The 21,739-nt window shown below is 32.7% G+C and overlaps 1 protein-coding gene across 2 annotated transcripts in view; it reads right to left on the bottom strand.

Annotated features, from left to right (window-relative positions):
- Positions 1 to 21,739, bottom strand: part of LOC129220387 (prefoldin subunit 5-like) — a 41,439-nt gene that overhangs the window by 7,561 nt on the left and 12,139 nt on the right. The window contains exons 4-5 of one of the 2 annotated variants that reach the window (XM_054854800.1): positions 13,335 to 13,440; positions 9,049 to 9,289 (exon numbers count right to left, since the gene is read on the bottom strand). The exons of the other annotated variant lie outside the window; for it this stretch is intronic. Of the exons in view, the coding sequence (XP_054710775.1) occupies positions 9,210 to 9,289; positions 13,335 to 13,440 (186 nt within the window). The 3' untranslated portion in view covers positions 9,049 to 9,209. Of the gene's footprint in view, positions 1 to 9,048; positions 9,290 to 13,334; positions 13,441 to 21,739 lie in introns of those variants that run through there. 2 annotated transcript variants of the gene reach the window in all.

Here is a 21,739-nt window from a genome sequence, read left to right on the forward strand (position 1 = left end):
TCTCGTCTTTCACATGAAATGTTTAAAAAAAATCTAAGTTGGAAAGAAGAGGAAGGAGAATTTTTTCCCCGTGGGCCCATAGTTGTAAGCCTCAGTGGTTGGTGGAAACAGTACATCTTTTCTGTAGCAAACTACAACTGCAACTATTACTGTTTGACCACGGATTGTATGTAATTTGACAATGTGCCAAGTAAAGACGATTCCATCTGAATGAATCCAGCTGGAGAGAAGGGAAAATAACGATGGGATTTTGATGCACGCGTTTTATGTCACTAGTGCCTTATTCATTTATTGCATTCTCAAAAATAAAATAAGGGGAAACAAAAATAGTTGCCATGGAAACAACAAAAAGAAAAGAAAATATTTTTATTTCGTTCAGGAACGTAAAAGCAAAATGGTAAGCTCAAAACTTTGTTGTGAATAAATAAATCAATTAATTTTTGCCGTGAGAATATAGATCGAATATACTTGAGATTTAAAAAATGTTGCTGTGAGCAAATTTTCATTTTTTACGAAACTAAGGCTAAATAGTTGAGAGGCAAAAGTGCGCATCTGAAACAAACCAACTAACACCCCTATAAACTAATAGATACGTCCATTTCCGCTTATAAACCGGATATAAGCCTTTCCATGTAATCGATGGTCAGACAATACAAATGTAGTTAACTACAACTATTTTTTTTTTCAAAATGTAGCAAACTATAAACTACTTTTGAAATATAGTCACTACTTCGCTACTTCTTAAAAAATAATAAATAAAAAGCATACACAACACCCTTTCAGGATTGAACAAATTCAAAAAGTGGTTTCTATTAATAAATTGATACCTTTGAACATGAAATGTTACTAAGAATTATTTATTTTTTCTTTCCTTTAATTAGCCAATTGTCATTCCAAACATTTTTTACGATTTTTACGAATATTCGCAGCAAGAAAAAAATTTGTTTTAAAGTTTAACTTTCAAATGTTTAATCCTTTTCTGACACTGAATATTTAATTCAAGAAGTGCAATTCAGCTTAATGAAAATGTAAATAGATGCAGCCATAATTTTAATTGAATTTTACATGGACATTACATACAGGGTGTTTCTGAACTCTTGGGCAAAATTTTAAGGGGTGATAGTATGTATCAAAACGAACAACATAAAGTCAAAATTAAGGGTCCCAAACGTCTTCCGAAGAAGAAAGGCGCCATTAAAGTTTCGGGTCCAAAATTTGATATGATTATAAAAAACGGAAAAAATGGTCGATTCCGCTATTTTTGTATCTCATTAAATGTTTTCTAATGCTTGGACTTAAATTTTGAGCTTAAAATCTGAATTGTTGGGAGTAATTAAGTAGCGAAAACTGAACGGTCTTCAAAGGTTAAAATACACTTTGGCACAAAAAAATGTATGCACCAAGAATAAATTGAGCTGCGATCGACAAACTCGGCAAGAATGTAGTTTGGTAAGAGATGATATAAATTTTATCGCCAGTGAGGAAAGGGTAGGCGCGCTATGCTCATACAAGATGCGCAGATAAATACTATTGAAAGTCGGAAAGCTTAAGAGCACTTCAAACAAAACTATCGAATTGTAAGGACGCTATTGTGACTAGCACGACATTTTAGATGTATACAAACAATAGTTGGATTTAAAAGGGACGTACAGTAGGTCTCAGAGAAGCAGGTTGGTTGTACGTGCGTGTCTGCCGCCACCTCGGTCGGAGCGATATGGTAGTAGCTTAGTGTATTCGAAAATAAATGAATCACTCCATTGCGGTCGGGTAAGGCATTCTAGAAACAGAAATGAACGCGAAGATCGCACATCATCAGAGCGGCCACTACCTTACAAACAAGGTCGCTAACATTAGTTTCATGCCGTTTAACACCTTCCAAGAAACTGATGGTATCAACAAAAACAATCCGGAGTAGACTTGAAGACGATGATATGTCTCGAACCGGCGTCCATTGCGATGGATTGAATTTTCCCTTCACTTGATTAGCTGGGTTTTGACAGACAAGATACTTGTTATCTTCAACGATGAATCCCGATTTAGTCCCAGTGGTCATAGGTAACCTATTTCACTCCATACCGCACCATGTTTTGTCTTCGTGCAGCTGCTAGAGGAGGCTATACCACTTACGGTTTTGTAACCTTTATTGTGTCATAACTTCTTAATAAAACAATCTTTTGTTCTGAATTTGTTATCATTTCTTTATCTTCTAAATGAGCCTCATGCATTTTAAGCTTCGTGAAGATCACTCGTTTCCTTTTGGGTGGATGTATTTTTTCTGTAACATGGCGTATTTCAACTTCTGAACGCAGTTCAGTTTGCAAAACTTAATCACTCCCACTGATTCTGATTTTGAGCTGAAAATTTAAGTTTAAGTCCAAGCATTAGAAGACATTTAATGAGATTCAAAAATAGCGGTAAAAATAGTTGTTCGTTACTCCAGAGTCTAAATTGCCCTCTATCGGCATTTTTCAAACTACATCTTCAAAATTCATTTTCAAGAAAATACTGATAAAAAGAATAATTTTAGCGAAAATCGCAAACGAATCGACCAGGCCCTAAACTTTAATGGCGCCTATCTTCTTCGGATGATGTTTGGGACCCTTATTTTTTACATTATATTAAATGTTCTGATGTGTACTATCACCTCTTCAAGTTTTGCCCAAGAGTTCAGAAACATTCTGTATATACATAAAAGTGATTGAGATGATGAAAATCATTTCTGAAACAAAAGAGAAAAACTTTAATTTTCATTATAAGAGTTAATTTTATAGGAACTTATGTTTTGTAGGAACTAGAGGCGGCCAATGTCGTTCTTTTTAATGATCCGTTCATCAGAGGACCGTTCATTCTTTTGATCCGTTCATTTTACTCGTTCATTCGAACGACTTCATTCATTTAGAAAAGTTGCAGGTGACCTCTCTGGACGATACTCACGCACATTCGGAATGTTTCTTTAGACCAGTAATATTCTTTGAGTGAAAAATAGCTAAAATTATATAAAAGTAAGAAATTATGTCTATAAAAAATTGCTTAAAAAATATTTAATTTGAGGTCAGATGTAGAATGTTCATACAACCACAATTAAGTATGACTCGACCGATGCATCGGCGCCGATGGTTCAACAAATTAGCCATCGGCATTGGCATCGGCGGCCGATGTTAACTTGGAGGAAACATCGGCCCATCGGCCTTAAAAAACATCGAAAAGCCGATGGAATTGGCCGATGTTTTCGAAAAAAAAAGAACTTTACTGTTTTACTTTTTAATACGAAGTAAAAGGAGTAAGTCATATAAATAATGTTGTAAGAATTCAGGCTGTTGTGCCGTGGTCTGAGTGTTGTTACCCCAAAAGTTTCGGCCGCATCTATGGCGGGCATCTTCAGTGTTAACGTGGTCGAAGCTTCCAGGGAAGCGACTTCCCAGCAACTGATGCAGATATCGAAGTGCTGTCCATATTTGTGTGGAATTTATGTGGATAGCATTTCGATATCTGCATCAGTTGGTTGGAAGCCGCCATCACTTGGTTGGATGTCGCTTCCCTGGAAGCTTCGACCACGTGACACTGAAGATGTCTCTTATTACGCTCATAGCGCCTAGACCGTTCGGCCGATTTCCATGAAATTTGGCACACAATTAGTTCGTAGCATAGGGGGGAGCACCTCGAAGCGTTTTTTCTAAAATTCGATTTTGCTCTTTTTCTATTTCAATTTTAAGATCAGTTTACTGAGGAAATTATCATAACATGGACGAGTAAATTACTAAGTTATTATAATGTGAAACCGTAACATGGGCGAGAAAATGAACGTAGCAAATTGACGAGAAATTCATCATCCATTATTTGTAAATATACCAGGTGAACCAAAGGACCTTTTAATTTTCTACTACTGGCAAAGCCGTTCGGGTACCGCGTTGTTGTTAATAAACCGTGTGTATATTTTATTCCATTTACTTATGTTCTTTATAAATCGTTTTTTTGAGCAATCACGATTGCTTATTGTTCTCATTTGACCGTTTTTGGTGTCCGTGCCTTTTTCAACGTGGACCAAAAGCCTCCACCACCACCCACCGTCCTCTGCTGGCGGCTGCTCCGGTTTTGAGCTATTCGCTTCTCCTGGTCGGAGGCGTCCATGTCCTACACACACGCACATTCACACACACGACTTCACACACATACACTCACACACGTCTAAGTGCATACACACAGGTCTACGTACACACACAACTATGCACAAGTAACCGCCCAGGAGGAGAGGCAGACTTGGGGGGGGGGGGACAGGAGCCGTTTCTAGCAACAATAACTCCAATGAGTAGGGTCCTGTCTCAGTTCGTGATTGCGAAAAACATAATTTGAATTCAAAATTTCAGAATTCAAGTTAATTTTCTTTTTTTTTTTGTATACATATAACGTATCTACCAACTTCCACACATTTGTCGTGAAATGTACGTATTTTACTGTATTACCCTCAATTTTTTAAAGTATTTTAAATCCATTTGCAGCCGCGCCAAAAATGCTATTACAGTAAAACCTGTAAAGTTGACCGCTTTTTTCAGGCACGGAATTAGCTCTTATCATATAAATCAACCTCTGTAAGTTGACCACCTGTTTAAGTTGACCACTAAAGTAGTGCACCACAAGTGGTCAACTTACAACAGGTTTCACTGTATTTTTGTTTGCACTCACTTCGATCTCTAGGACATCAACAATGTTTAGGATTATTTTAAACTCTATTTTTTACGACTATTTTTTTTTATTTCCGAGAACACTTGCGTGCCCCTCCCCCCCCCCTCTAATTCTTAAATTAATTCCTTGAGTTGTTCTTCCGAGTTGTTTAAAACTAACACCATTCATAAAATTAGATATTTCTTTTTTTTTTACAAGCTTTATATATTGTTCCGGAAGAATTTATATCATTAATGTAAGAAATTGATTAAAGACATTTTGGATAGTGACATAATTCGGAAATCAAAATGACTTTTAATATTTTTTTCGGAAGTGCAGAAGTAGATTCAGAGACTCTTCCGAAGCGTTGGTGGTAGCGGTTCTGTACTGAAAAGATGAGGCCGAAGTTTAATGTTGCGAGTTACTCCAAAATCAGAGGGGGATCCCCCCCTTCCCGTTTCAAACATTTCTTAAATGTTTAGCGATTGTTTTGCTCAAGAAATGTCATTTTGCGTTGTATTTATCATACTTGTTTCACCTACAGTTCGTAATGCGGCTTCTTTTTCGCAACATTTATAGCGATCGATTTTTTTCTATTGTAAGTAACTATTTTTATGTATTCTTATAAAATCAACGAATGAAGTTATTTTTGTTTCCATCATATTCTTAATAATAAGGTATAGAAAAGTTTCATAGATTTTCTATTATGCAACTTTTTAAATTTCAGAAAATTATTGTTAAATTGAAATAGTTAATTTGAACTTTATAGTGCTTCATAAAAGATTAAACAATCAAATTGTTCAATATTATGTGTGCAAATATCAGATCGAGTAGTATATGAGTTCAGTTATTATTAAATTGGTATAAATATAGAGTTTGTTTATTGGAGCTGCGTTTTAAGAACCTCACTCTTTTCATGGCTATTTCTCTTTTCAGCAAAAAAGTTATGTCACTTATCGCTTTTATGAAAAATTCAAACATTTCTATTCATAAGTTTTTAATAAGTGTAAAAATATTCCTATTATGATTTAATATTGTAATTTATCTGTTACCCTTTTTGTTTAATTTGATGACTAAAAAATGTCTACATGCAATCTTTCCACTTTCCTCCCCCCCCCCCCATTGCATAATTTGTTGACAGTTTCATTGCTTTTTATTTTTAATGTTTTTTTTTTTTTTTTGAATGATTAAACAACATAATTTAATATTTTTTAACTATGTACACCTAAATCCATACATTACTGAAGTCTTAGTTATATGTTCAACTTTAAAAAAAAAATTAGATATTAAACAGTGCAGTTTTTCTTCTTTTTCATCATACAGCAATCAAAAAAGGGGTAGCATTACTACACCCTATACAGATTGCCAGAGTACGATCCAAAAGTTCGGAGACAAGCTGTATAAAACCTTACCCAGAATAGTTCACATTACCGAAGCACATCCACTTTCAAAGGGTCACCTTAAGCTATTACGTACTTCTGCCAATGTTCGTATAGCGTTTGGAAACACTCCCTGGAAGCCATTTTTGGCAACCTTGTGTGATGCAGATTTATCTTCATCTGACGAAAGAAAGCGGCGTCCCTGCAAATGCTTTTTTGCTGGGAATAGGTAAAAGTCACACGGAGCCAAGTCCGACGAAACGTTATGTTTTTTGTCATATCAAGAGTATTGATCAATCGAAGCGTACATCCTCAACATGGAAGTCGCCTTCTTCCCCACGGTAAAGTTAAAGCAAGAAGCCTTACATGAGGTTGAGAAAAATGGCTTCCAGGAGTGCTTCCAAAAGCTATACGAACGTTAACAGAAGTGCATAGTCACTCAAGGTGATTATTTTGTTGATCGATGTGGTTCGGTAATGTGAACTATTCAGGGTAAGGTTTGAAAAAGCTTGTTCTCGAACTTTTGGATCATACTACGTGCGTATGAGTTTTCAACTTACTATTTCATAAAGGTTTTGAGTGACGCAAGTTTATGCGCATGAAGACATCACAAGAGAACTTGCGATTATTAACTGAGGAGGTGTTCAAAATGGATATTTCGGTCATCTATATGTTCTTAGGTACATATGCACGCACAGATGTGCCGAGAAAACTTGTGAACTATTAATTGGGTGATCGTAAAATAGAAATTTCGGTCGAAATTTGATTTTTTTCTTTGTGATTACAATTCCCTATTCGTAGAAAGGAAGCGAAGTGAAATGAATAAATGATCCTTCAAATCCCTGACAATCTTAGTCATTTATTTCCGTTTGACTTTTTCTTTTCTTTTTGCCATCGGCAATCGGCCATTTGGAGAAAAACAATCGGCCAACAATCAGCATCAGCCCATCAGCCAAAAAATGCCATCGGTCCAGCCCAAAAAATGATGAGTAAAAAAAGTACGTATCATTGTTTTTATTTTCTTATTCATTAATTAACTATTAATATGAAGCTGAAGAGCTTATTTATTTTTTGAACGCACTAACCTCAGGGATTACCGGTTCAAATTGAAAAATTATTTTTGTGTTGAATAGTCCATTTATTGAGGAACATCAATATATAATCTATATAACATCAAGCTTTGACTAATAGGAATGGAGCAGCAGTAAGAAGTGTAATGAAAACAGGAAAATTTATATCATTATATAAAATGCTTGGTACAGAGTGGCGACAGGAACTGTGAAAAAAAGTTCCCTGACTTTTCCCTGATTAAGTTCACCAAATTTCCCTGATTTACGTTACCAATAATAATTTTTTTCTTTCTTTGCTCTACTTGAAATCCATTGTATGTTTGTATAAAATGCAGTATTTTAAACGTTTTAAGTTTTGTAAAGTTATTGAACTAAAGATATATTTTAAAAAGATGCTACTTTTCTTAATAACATGTTTAAAAAAAACATATCAAGTCAATTTTTTTGGGTAAAAAACCCTACAAAACAGGATATTAAATTTTTCTACACAGAAAGATTAGAGATTAAAAAAAAAAAAAAACTTTACTTCCAGAAACCACTTAGCATAAGAATCAAACTATTAAAATTACTCTTAAAAACATATGTGTATTTATGATAGAACTAAAAAGTAATTGAAATTATTTTGAACTAAGTTTTCAAACAGTATAATAATTGTTGCAAGAATAACAAGTAATAGTGAAAGAATAGAAGTAATGTAGTTATTCTTATATAACTAATTGAAATATTTATGCAAAACAGATGAAACCATTTGACATCCATTCATAGGGAGTTTTTCTCTAATCAAGAACATAGGTTTTAATGAATGAATACAGCATTTTAACAATAAAAAAATTAAGATATTTTCTTAAGTACACAAGTTAACTCTATTTCAAATGATTTCAGTATGTAACGAAAAAAAATCTTAGATTGCTTTTGCAATAAACAACTTTGAAGTGCAAGAAAAAAAGAAGAAAAAAGCAATTAGTTAATTTTAAAATATATAAAAGAAGAATACAACTTGGTTATAAAATTAAAGAATTACTTAAGTCTGAAGAAAAGAAAACCTTTATAATCTGCGGTGACAACAAATAGTATAACGGCAAAAACAAATTTTTTTTATTGAAAGTTCAATTTTAGCAATTAAATGAAAAACGCAAAGAAGTAATAACTTTTAAGCTTTTATAGTATTAATTCAAAAACCAAAGATTTCTTCTTGAAATCGTGATCACAGTAGGCTAATTACTTCGAGACAATGGAATAAAGGTAAAGGAGCTAAGGCATTAATGAAGGCTTCCTCTTTGCCTGTATGGTTGTTTATTTTATGTAGCATTGAAAGCGTAAAGGGAAGTTTCAAGCTAGGTAAAATAAACAACCTAACAGACACAGAAGCAATCTTAGGAAGTTCATACTGTGGTTAATAAGTAAGATTCAATACTTTAGATGTTGAGGAAAAAAGATGCACAAATATGCGGCAGTGTATAATCGCACCTCATTTTTATTTATTTTTTTTTTTTTTTGAACAGATAATTGGCGGAAAGTGCGTAGGGAATTAGAGCACTTAATTTTTTAAAGCAAAAAAAAAAAAAATTTTCTTCTTAAAATCAATTTTCCCTGATTTTTTGTAATTTTTTTAAAATTCCCTGATATTTCCCTGACTTTTCCCTGATTAATAAAGTTCCCTGACTTTTCCCTGATCTGTCGCCACCCTGTTGGAGCGTCAAATATATGTATATTTTTGAGGTAGGCTGCGCAACGACGGGCAATGCAGCTAGTTTAAGATAAAACATTTACAAAAAAAGAAAATTCTTCAGAAAAAGCCTGCAGATCTGTTCCAGAATCTGCAATGGGCATTGTAAACATCAAGCTGATTTTACTACAGGTGTTCTACCATGAATAAATCATCTTATTTTTTAAAAAACACTGCTTTAAAGAGTGGAAAAGAAAAAGCCTCACATCTTGAAAAAGCTTTAACAAATTTATTAAGTGTACAGAGATATACAAGCAAATGATTTTGTACAAATGTTATTACATTCAGCAAATACCAAACAAGAACTTAGAACAAGTGGATAAATGAAAAGTTATTTCATTGTTCTTTTCAACTCCTTTTAAAAATTAATAAATCTCAGGATTTGGCAGATGTTGCTGCAGCTTGCTGAGCAGCTAGTGTAGCCTGTATTTTACTTTCCATGGTTTCAATAACCACTGAAAAAAAAAAAAAAAAAAAAAAGAACATTTAATATATACTACACAAAATATAATCATAACCTAAAAACACAAGACTATATGTTATATGAGTTATTGATTATATCTCCCAAAGCATACCATTTTTTGTCTGCTTTTTTAAGCAATTTAAGGACTATGTTAAGATTTTTAAAAGAATGAGATATAATTCTGAGTAAAGTTATATATAATGTACACGCAAATCAAATAATTGCACAAAATATTTTCATATTATTTAGATGTATGAATTGAACAGTTGAAAGGCATTCAGGTATTTGTATTATTATACTGAAGCATACTGAAAGAAAATTGAATCTTCCCAACTTGGATTACAGACATAACGTATGATGTAACAGAACAATAAGAATTCTACATAAAACATATCTGCAGAATTTTCATTATTTTTGTATACCAAAAATGTGTTAATGCTTTTACCACATCCTTAAGACTTTAAGAATACACTCTAGGATTTTTTAAATCCTTTGAATTTTGACGCAACAAGAAGTCTTTAGTGACTAATTAGAAATACATGCATTTAAAAACCTCAAAATGATTCTAGTATTAAATCAGACAAGAAAAATGTTTTCCTTGAACAATTTCAAAAAGGGGGTAAAATACTATTTGTATAGAATAGGGGAGTGCAGAGCCTGACGCCTGTGGGCAATGCAGCGTAGCAACCTGCAGCCCTGCAGTGCATTAAATTTTTCAAGGGACCGCCTTAAGCATTTGCCAAATGTATGGAAAATAGTAACTAAAAAAACATTTAGTATTAAGTCATATTTTATCATTTGAAACAACCTTTAAGAATAAAAAATAAAATCTAAAGACAATCACCAATTTTTCTTTTTCTATTTTCCAACCTAACTCATTTATGGAGAGAACCTGAATTTTAGAATTTCAAACACAAGAATTTTATTTTTGATTCATAGTTAGTGCTATTGGTTGACATTAATTTTGAAAAATAAAGCAACTAACGATCCCTAATGACAACATTGATCTGTGTTCCGACCAGTGGTGTTCCCATAGGGTCTCCATGTACGCCGTATACTCTCAAACATTTTTTAGACATTGCGTATACCCTCAAACATCAAAAACTTTCATATTATGACACATTATGTACATGATCGCATACACATATTGTGTGTAATGGATTACTGGGAGTATACCATCAGAAAAATTGATGGGAACATCACTGATTGTGACTACATTGACTTATTTTAGCAAAATTTTACTCCAATCCAGGATTTTTCACCCTTTTGAGTTTATACTGTCCAGGTTTCACGTAATGGTAAATTATTTGAGTTAGACTTTTTTGAAATCACATTAATTGAAGGGCTCTGGGCCAGCAAGTGATACGCCACATGATGTGAATTTTCAGTTGGCTAATTTCCAACTTATAAAAAATATTTTGAGACTTCTTCAAAAGCATTATACATTCTATATTCTACAATACTAAAACCAAATATGCTTTTCTCCCAAATGACATAATTCATTATCATATTTATTTCAATTTTAGTTATGAGAAACAAAAATTTTGATCAAAAAGCCTCTCCTTGTGGATTGTCATATTTCTGCCCTGAGCCCTTCAATTGATTTGATTAATTTATGAGCTATACTGAAATTTGAACTATTTTTTCAATTATTCACATCTTCTTTACAAAAAAGATTAAATTGAGTTGAATTATGATTAAAATGAAAGTAAAAACTCGCATGATAAAAAGATTTTAGTATAATTTTGTCCGGCAGTGTTGATCACTATTTTGATCACAAATTCATCTGAAGCAGCAATTGTAAAAATCAAGTTGTTTCAAAACAGGTGGAATTTTTACATTGATTTTAGAACACGATGCATAATGCAAAAGCTTCTAGCGGCTTACACCATCTGCAACTAACCTTTTAGGGTCAATATAATCATCAAGGATATCAATATTCATTGCATATTTGCCAACTTTTGGAAATGGGCACAAGTAAAACTTGACATGACTATTTATCATCTAATTAAAAGTTGGGTTAAATTAAATCGAAGTTTGCATAAAAATAAGAACAATATAAAACTATGCATGAGTGCAAAGGATCAATGTGACTAAAATAACTAAGATTCAATTAACTGATGTAATGTTCAAAATTTTAAGAAAGGCTGAAACTAAAGAAAAATCTCTGATTTTGAGTGACTATCAACATTTCTAGATTTTTGCTGAACTTTACCATTGAGATTCCCTATTTTTAACATTTCATTCCCATTTCAAACATTTTAAAATATTTTTTTATATAATTTTTTTTTCTAAAATTTATGCAAACCAAATGAACATCATTAAAATTGAAATTATATTTTTGCAAAGGATACCAGTTAGGAACCAACTCTATGAAAAGAGTTAAATTTTTAAGTGGCCCTGGCAAAATGAAGGAATGTGAGCATGTGAAATATAAGAGTAAAAATAATGGTAAATACAAAATTGTCTTAGCAGCAGTGTCACATAGTTAACAAAACTGAGCGAGTTTCACACAGGCAGACTTAACCCCATTTACAAATGCTTAACACAATCAGGATTGGCATGTGAAATTGTGTAAGCTGTACACTTACTCTATAAAGATAGGCAAGTGTGCATTGGTAACTTTTCAAAACTTCTAGATGCTTTCACAATAACAATTTGTCTCATTCTGATTTTAAAATATATTCATCTTTTTTCAGATGCCTAAAACGTACATATTTTTGGGCCTTTTAAAGTCATAATAAAATAAGGACCTCTTTTTAGAATACTGGGTAAATTAAGGGCTGATTAAGGACAGCAAAAAGTTTTTTTTTTTTTTTTTTTCAGGTTTTGAACACCAAAACCCCATAGTGGCTATAAAAAGATCAGCACACTCTATACTGATGTATATGTTTCAAAAAGAGAAAAGCATACATTAAAGTACAAACGATACTTCACAAATAGTGATGTGGATCGGGTAAATACCCAGCGGGTAGGTAAATATTTTTTGGGGTATTTACCCAAGGCCTGGGTAAATACCTAAAAACTGGGTATTTTACAAAAAATGCAAAAAGTGAATGGGAATTTTTTTTTCAAAAATCTTAATATGAAATAATTGGTAAAACTGATACATACATATGTATTACACAGTTCATAATATTTTTTATTGAAAGACTTGATGAAATTATAAAAGAAACATATGGTGAACCAAAGAATCTTTCTTTTCAATGTCATAATTGGAGAAGTATAAGCAATTCAATGATGAACTTCAGGATTTCAAAATCACAATCTATGTTAGTCATATCCAAAATGAAAAAAAAAAAAAAGAAGCATGAGGGATGTTTGGAAGAATAAACTGAGAAGTTATTAAGACTATGATGTTATTTATTTTATTGCTGTTTAAGTGATAACATGACAAATATAGAAACAGTTTTTACATTAATAAGCAAAAATAAATGAATAAATAAATAAAAATATTGTTTACTGTTGCATTGCTCATTTGCATTTGCGCCCCGGTACTTCATGATGAAAATTTATTCAAACTATTTTTATTGACATTTCGTTACATTTTGATGTCATGGACGGACATATTACTAGGTTATAAAAGACTAAGACCTTAAAAAATTGATGTTTGCTTTTTTTTTTGTAACCAGAATTTTTATCTGAAATTTGGCTATCAACATTGAATGGGCATATCCAACACATTTAATGTGAATATCATATTAGATTAATGAGTTGTTTCACTGAATAATTCTTTAAATATGTGATCAAAATACAATTTTTGGGCAAAAATTTGTTTTGTATGTGGTTGGTTATACATAGTGGAATACATACCAAAAAGTAATTCAGTTGAATATAAATTTTTGAAATAAATACCGGGGTAAATACCCATTTTGGATATTTACCCGGGTATATACCCTGGGTATTTACCACTAAAAATAAATACCCGGGTATTTTACATCACTATTCACCAATGACATTAAGAAGGGAACTTCAGAAAATTTTTAAACGTTCTATGCATTGTAATATCTAAAACAAAAACTGAAAAATTAACTTACCTTCTCTTGCAATAAGTTTTTCTTTCATGATTTGTTGTACTTTTTCTATTTGAGTGGTGACAAACTTTACTTTTCTCTTGAAATAATCAATTGCATCGGGAAGCTCCTAAAATTCACCAAGAAAAAAACATTTATTAAAAAAAAAAATTTTTTCAAGATTTTTACATAAGAAAATCAAAGCTAATTTATTCAAGATACTTCAAGATACTCAAGTTTTAACAACCACATTCAAATAATTTATTTTAAGTATCGATATTGAAAAATTACTCAAGTAACCCCCAATTACTACCCCCCCCCCCCCAAATTGCTGCTACTGCCTTGAACCAATACCGCCAATAAAGTTGCATACAAAAATATGTCTCATGACTTTTGGGACAGACTGTGCATTAACTTTCATTTTGAATGAAAAAATCAAAAATTAAGACTGCAAAGCCTAAACTATTATTAGAGATTTAGCATAAATCAGGGGTCTGGCCAGAGCAATTTTGGGTCCGTTAACGGACCCTTCACAAAAAACCCCTTCCACCAAAACGGACCTTTCACAAAAATCCGATCAACCAAAACGGACCTTTCACAAAAATCCGATCAACCAAAACGGACCCTTCACAAAAATCCGATCAACCAAAACGGACCCTTCACAAAATTCTGGTAAACAAAAACGGATCTTTCACAAATTGTTTATTGAAAGAGCAAATCTCAAATTAAAATAATACAGTATATTTAAAGTTAAATTAGATGAATCAACTAATACAAAATCAGCTAATTTTGCAAAAGAAAAAAAAATCGGCACTCTTGTGATGCTCCTGCAAGCCATAAATAATTACTACAGGGTTCCCACTCCTTTTTCAAAATCAAAACTAAGGACTTTCTAAGCACTTTCTAAGGACTTTTTCAAAAAAATTAAGGACCTAAACAATATTAATTAAAATCAATCAACACAAAATGCTATAACTGTGTGGATGGTAAGACTCTAATTTAAATAAATTTTTAAGCACAAAATTCTTGTAACAGGGAAAAATATCTTTCTCTTCAATTTCATGTTAAACGTTTTAATTACATACATATAAGGAATATATAAACCTCCCCTTCAGTTTGAAAATATCTCCTCTCCCCCCCCCCCAAAATAACACTTTAAATAGTTATTTTTGGGGGGTATTCATCATCATTAGATTACAAAACCAGACCCAAAAATCTTTATTACTTTTTAACTAAACCAAACATGCTTTCAGAACTAATAAAATTTGTGATCTGAACTTTCTTTTTCCTTGTCAATTCCTAACTGGCAGCAATTTTATGTTGAACACTGAATGTTTTACTATTAGAGTACAATATGCAGCAGAATTTTTTACGCAACAACTAGCAGGAAAAAAAGCACATTATACAGCCCATACACTAATGATATGCGAGATCAAAATAGGTCAATTCATAATCTTGCATTAAAAAAATACTTACATGGATGTCACTAAATGACAAAGAGTACCAAAATGATTAAATAAAAAGCAATTAATTAGCTCTTACTGACTTCCTGAATTATATATCCAGGTGCAAAAATTCAGAGCAGGATAACAGATGCCAAAATTTTTAAATCAAATATTTTTATTAAAATAGTCCAAGAGGGAGATTCCTGTCCAAGAAAGATCATTTTTCATGATGAACTATTTAGATAAGCGTAATACTTACACATTACGTCAAAACAATACCAAAATAAATAAATAAATGAACTTGAGACCTTGATATGAAAGTACTTATGGAAGTCCAATGGAAAAGAGAAATACACATTATAAAAATGATTCAACTAAAATTAATTTATTCAACATTTAGCACGTTAAAAGCAGGCACACAGTTTTCACAGATGGAGAACAGATAATTATGACTGTCAATCAATAAAAACTAAACCATTTAGTTTTATTAAAAGTCCCTAATGGCGAATAATGGTAAAACAATACTTAAATATCAAATTGCAGTAATTTTTATCTATTTGAGTAGAACGTTGAGTTATAAAAAAAAAATTATTTTTATAGCACAGAGTCTATAAGGACAATTTTACCAAACAACATTCAAACAATTCTTATTAACAGCTCATGTATATAACTATAAATTACTATTTCAGTTTTAAAAACATTTAAAATTTTATAGGAGGTTTAATGGAGATATACATCCATTAAAATTGAAATAACAGCATGGTGATTGAATGTTTTTGTTTAGAATTTTTTAAAAAGAAAAAAAAAAGGATAAGTTAAGAAACAAAACACTCAATAACTTTTGCATTTATGATAAACATTTTAATATTTACTTTAAAAAAAAATAATGTTGAAGCAAAACAATTTATTTTAAGCTATTGGCTTTTCTTTTCTTTAACTCTTATTTAGTTACTTTTTGGTACTTAATATGTTATGGCACTTAGTTTTAAAAATTCAATTAAAAAAATGAAAGTTCCTGTATTTTTCAGGATCTTAGGAAATTTTCAAAATTTCCCCAGATTTTACTTTCTTTTTTTTTTGTTGATTTTTGAATTTCTTGTATTTTTAGGTTTCCCTGTAACATGGTAACCCTGGTTACACACATTTCTTTAAATCTTCACGTTTTTTATTAATATTATCTTCTAAAGATTTAATTTCTAAAGTCCTGTCAGCTATTTGCTTTCTTAATGCATTTGCTTTGAGAAAGAGAGATATATCTTTCTTTCTCTCGCCTTCATCAGCAAGAGAATCAGAAGAGTGAGCCATATTTTTAATATCTTCCTCTAAGCAATTCTTTTTAGCTTGGAGAAAATCAATTTCCTCCACCAATAGTTTTCTTTTATTATTTGATTGCTTTTCAATCTTCTCCCTCTTCTGACAGTCTAGGTAATCAACATATTTTTGTCGTGCACATTGTACAGATCCTCGCATTTCCTTAGTTATTGGAATGGCGAGTACATCCCCAGCATCCTTTATAGCTTGAATTATGGTTCTTTGTGCAATATAGCTACTTTCTTTTAAGTTTTCAATTTCAATAGCTTTATTAATTGAAAATCCTCTTTCGACTGTGGCCTGGCCATGGGATAAAATCATTATCCTTTTCACAACACCCCAAAGCTTTCCATACTTTACTTTATCCACAGAAAAGTGGTGATACAAAAATGTATCAAGTCTTTGCTCCTTGTGGTCAAAGGTTCTGAAAGCAGAGGAGGATGCTTTAACCACCTTGTCCAAAAACTCCTTATATTGGAACATTATTTCATCACCTTCTTTCGGCAACATAAGATTATTATCCGAGAGGTATGATAATATACCTTTGAAGGCCTTCGAGCAAGCAATGGGTTTACTTAGCATTTTTTGGGGATTTAATGAAGAGGCATTTCTAACCACAGCATACAAAATGGGACATTTTTCCATCAATGTCTCCAACATTTTTAAAATAAATCGCTGCGAGTCCCTTTTGATGTTCAGCACATCTTTATCTGACACTTCCTTCTTACATTGTTTTTTTTTCAGTATTTCATCCCCAACAAAACCGAGGGACACTTTATCCGCAGAGTTGAAATTAGCTGAATCTGCAAAGTCAAAACTGCAGAGTGCAGATACTGAATTGATATTCTTGCAATCTGGTTTCAACACTTTAAAGTGATCCAATACATTCTTGATGAGATCAAATAAATCTGCAGCTAAAAATGGTACCAGGGGTTTATCACTTTGATATAATATTAAAAATGGCTGGAGCATTTTAGCCAGAGAGAGGAAAAAGTTTAACTTTACAGTGAATAGCTGATCTTTAGTGGCTTGAGCAATCACAAAAAAGGATTTGCATGTTACTTTGGGCAGGGTTTTGGACTCCACTTTAGAGATGTATGTGCATACATCTCCCCAAATTTCTAGAGCTCTTTCAGCACATGGCACATTCTCCAGCCATCTGTGGTAGCAGAATTTTAAAGGGAATTTCCCAGAAGAACTCAAATTTATTAGATCTTCCCTTCTGACTGGAGCATCTTTGTAAAGCCAGTACAAACAAGACAATATACCTTGGATATCCCAAGCTGAGGCCTTTTCGCCATGTTTGAAGGAGTTATTTAAAATATGCAGCCCACAACTTCCAATGCATAAAATCTGGAAATTATGCTGGGTTTTCAAGTCTTTCTGCAGCAACTCATAAAACTTCCAATTCACGAATGGTCCATCCATCGACACTTGGAACAGTTTTGTAAGGTTTAATTTTTCAGCTGCACTATAAAATGCCCCCAAGATTTTATGGGCTTCAGCATGCCCAAGAAAAACAGATGTTAAATATCTGGTTTTCACTTCTAGATCACCATCACGCCAAAATCTAACATGAATGTCCATTTGTTTACTTTGAGTAGCCTTGTTTAATGACTCATCAAAGAGAAGGCTATACACTTCCACTTCACTTAGCACATTTAATAAGTTAAGTTTGAAGTAAGGTGCAAGTCCAAAGCAGCAAACATAAGAACATTTTGTTGCCCCAAGAGTGAACTTTTGTGCAATTGCACTGTCGGGAAACATTGCAGCAAATAATTGGCTAGAGCCTTCGCATGAATTGTAGGAGAAATGGCTCTGTATACATTTCAAAGCCCAAACTATCTCTGCATCTAAAACATTATTCTTTGACACATATGATACAATAGTAGACACATTTGAACCAGCTGTCAAGGTTGTAACTGTAGCGTTTGAAGCTACAGCATATACTTCTTGAGATGATACCTCATCTTGAGTTTGAGGCTGTTTCGAAAAGTGGCTTGTTAGCCCAAGAGATTTTTGCTTGTTGGATATCAAATCTTTGTGCCTCCGTCCTAAAATTAAAACCATACATAAGATTTTGTTTTAAAGTAGTTTACGGAAGAAACATTTCTGAAATTAACCTTATATAATAACTAAATAATCTAAAAGTATAATACAGTCGAAATCCCACTATAGCAGAGTTCTATGCGTCCCATTTTTCAAAAAAAAAAATCCTAACTTAAAACTTCCATAACGAATGTCTTTTATTCCCAGACAGTTCTATTAGTAACTAGGATGATAATAAGTAAGTAATATTATTAGTATCAACTAGTGTACCTATCCTTTTTTTATTTAACTACAAAGAATGGAAGAAATATATTAGATTTTAAGTACAATTCGTTGACTTTTTTTGCCAACTATTGTAAACAAAATCGACAACATGTTTCCAAAGATTATCTCCCAGTTTTGACCTCCCAACGGTCCTGTTAGTTTTTCTTAATGTGTGTACATATTAAATATACCATATGTCAGAGGGAAAATTTTTAAAAGTGCTCTCTCTGCCCCTTCCCATTTTTATCGAAAAAAAAACTATTTTCAAGTTGTGCACTTGCTGTTCTTGGAACTTCAACTTTCGGGAGAGAGTTCTGAACCCTCTACTTTTCCTTACGTCAATAAAAATAGAATGCAATCGCGTTTTTAAGACTACAATTTCGAAACATTTTTGAAGTATCCCCATCCCTCTTTCACTAAATTCATCGAAGATCAACTGAAATTGCGCTAATGGTGGGTGGACAGTCCCTTAAAGGATCACCCCCATCGCCTCTCCCTTGCATTTTGTTATTAAGGCTAAAACAGTTGTTTACACTGAAAACTTTAAGCGCACCAATTACCTTTATTGCAATAATAAATCCCAGCACCTTGGTCTACGTTTTTTTTTTTTTGGCTGAAGCGAAGGGGAGGGGGGGGGAACCATACATTAACATCCTAGGTGTCACCTGTTCTGGGAACTTCACACTAAAAGCACATTATGTCCTACATTAGTTCATTTAAATTATTTTTTGCTTCCAGTAGCAATGCTGTTCCAGTAGTTTTGCTGAATGTTCAAAATTAAACACGATGTGGATAGCAAACAAAAATGTGATTTTTCCTCTATATGAATTCATTTGGCATTGTGGAGGGGGGGGGGGCCTGGTGGTAGGGGCGCCGACATTGGTAAAAAAGTGCCCCTTCCTGAGCTGAATCCTGGATCCGCGCCTGAGCAAATTAAAATAATTATTGCGTTTTAGACTGAAAAGTTGTATCTTTATAAATTACTCACACAGATTTAGAACAATAACAAAATACATTTTTACTGATAAAAAAATATTTACTTACCATTCATGTGAGCTTTTAATGCACTCTCTCCCATGCTTCCAATATCAAAGTCTTTAGAGCATGTTTTACATTTTGCCTTGTGGCGATTACTGGATGCCTCTAGCCATTCCATATACGCTGTATCTTGTATCCATAAGCTGTTAAACACACACTTTCCAGGCATTTTAATAATATTGGAAATGAAATGAACAATTAGGATTTCCTTATAAAAGATTTCCACCGTTTAAACCATTAAAGGGATTCTCAGCATAATAAGTGATAATAGTTTCATTGAACTTGAGACAAAAGAATCTGTTATCATACTTCCTGGGTACAGAATGAGAAACAGAGATAAGGTGGCAAACTACCAAACAGCCATTGCCATCCCTTATAGTCAACACTTCTCAAATCCAAACCAGTATTTCCCCTCTACGATCCAAACGCACGCTGTGCACTGGCTGGATTGTTACAGAATTTCCAGTCTAACAAGGGTAGAAATGAAGATACTGTCCCCCCTCTTCCCCCCACACGTTCTTTGTCTACACTCGGAAACTCTAGCCTCGCAGAGGGTCCCAATGTAGGCGAAAGGAAGAGCTGTGAGGAAAAAACTTTCATCATCACTGACAATTAAAATTTGTTAAATTGCGAACAGAAGTGGAAAATAAGGACCTGGAAGGAAAACTAAGGACCTTTAACCAAAAATAAGGACTTTTAAGGGCCCTTATTTTTCAAAATCAAAACTAAGGAGTTTCTAAGGACTTTTAAGGACCGTGGGAACCCTGTTACTACCGCCAAATAAATATAATGCCTGTTGGTTTCTTTGAAAGAAATTAACAGCTGAAAGTCAGTTTGGTTTATAATTTTGCTTGTTTGTTTTATGCAGAGCTGTTGTTGTAAACTTCTTCAGAAAAGCATCAACATTCTCTGAAGAAGCGTAGTAAGCACTTTTCTCCCCACTCATGATTTAATCATCAATAATATACAGCGAAATGAATTTAGAACTGCAAAGGATAGTATGGGTGGGGTGGATGTGATCGCTTCAGATAGGGTTACAAAATTCAAACTTATCGCCACTTAGTGTCTGGTGTTGCGATGTTAAACTGTTATTTTGGGAGAAAGTTATATGGGTTTGGTTTTTCGATACTAAAAAGAATAATTAACTTAAAATAAACTTTTATTTATCGTTATTTTTTTCTATAGATGCCTACATTTTGAAAAACGCAATCTTTTTACATCCGATATGAGAATCATATTTTATTCTTTTTTTCAAGCTAGCTTCGCTTTATTAGGATGCAAATAAATGAAAAGTCTCTTTATTTTTATAACAAAGCTTATTTCAAGTTTTTAAAGGGGAATTCCATTTTCTTTTATGAGTCAATAATTAAAATGCTGATTCGATGGTTTATTTTTTATTTTATTTATTTATTTTTGCTTCAACTGTGTCCAGATATTAATGATATGTTTATCATAGGACTCTAAAATGCAATTCAAAAGTAACTTTATCAAAAATATTTATTTTACAAGCCGTTTTTATACTTTTGATTCCTTCACTTTGAGGATTGCAATCTCTTTGCATCCGCTGTGGAAATCTGATTTTTCGAATTTTCGATGTTTGTACGCTTAGTTAATAGGTAAACAAATAAAATATTTTTTTATTTTTGTGAAAATCACGAATTTTATAAGGTTTGAACGAAACTCTGTGCTCTTAAACAGTGTCTTGGGTTAAAAAGTTAAACGTTGAACCCCTGCATAATTTTTTTTTACAGTTATTTTAAATACTATACAAAAAACATTTCTAGTATAATTTAACATGATGTAGAATGGTAGATAAATATTGACACTTGAGGGGTGCCCATCTCCCAGGGAGCGATGCCTCCCCCTCTCCCCAAATACTAGAAAAACACTCAAGAACGATATTCTCAACAGAAAAGAGAGAAAACACTCAACTTTAAGTGTCAATGATGCAGTTTCCACCATCTCAAGAGTCGAAACTTTCGTTTTTACAAGGAAATTTTTTTTTTTTTTAATTATTTGATTTTTCACAAAAATAATTGATTTTTCACAAAAAACAGACCCTGTGAAAAATCCTGGACAGACCCCTGTAAATATTTTGAACGCTTTTTTAAATGCATAAGAAAGTAACCATGCTAAGTTTCAATACAATCCGAGATTGTGGGAGTTAGACCACATTTTTTGACTGACTTTTCATTTTTTCTAAAATAAATTTAAGAAATAAAAATATTATTGAAATAATGAATAAAATAAGCAGATATATAAAGTAACATATGGTGAAAAAACCTTCCAACATTAAAAATGATTGAAATATTTGCAGGATGC

Source organism: Uloborus diversus, chromosome 4 (assembly GCF_026930045.1).
Source record: "Uloborus diversus isolate 005 chromosome 4, Udiv.v.3.1, whole genome shotgun sequence".
Classification (NCBI taxonomy): domain Eukaryota; kingdom Metazoa; phylum Arthropoda; class Arachnida; order Araneae; family Uloboridae; genus Uloborus; species Uloborus diversus.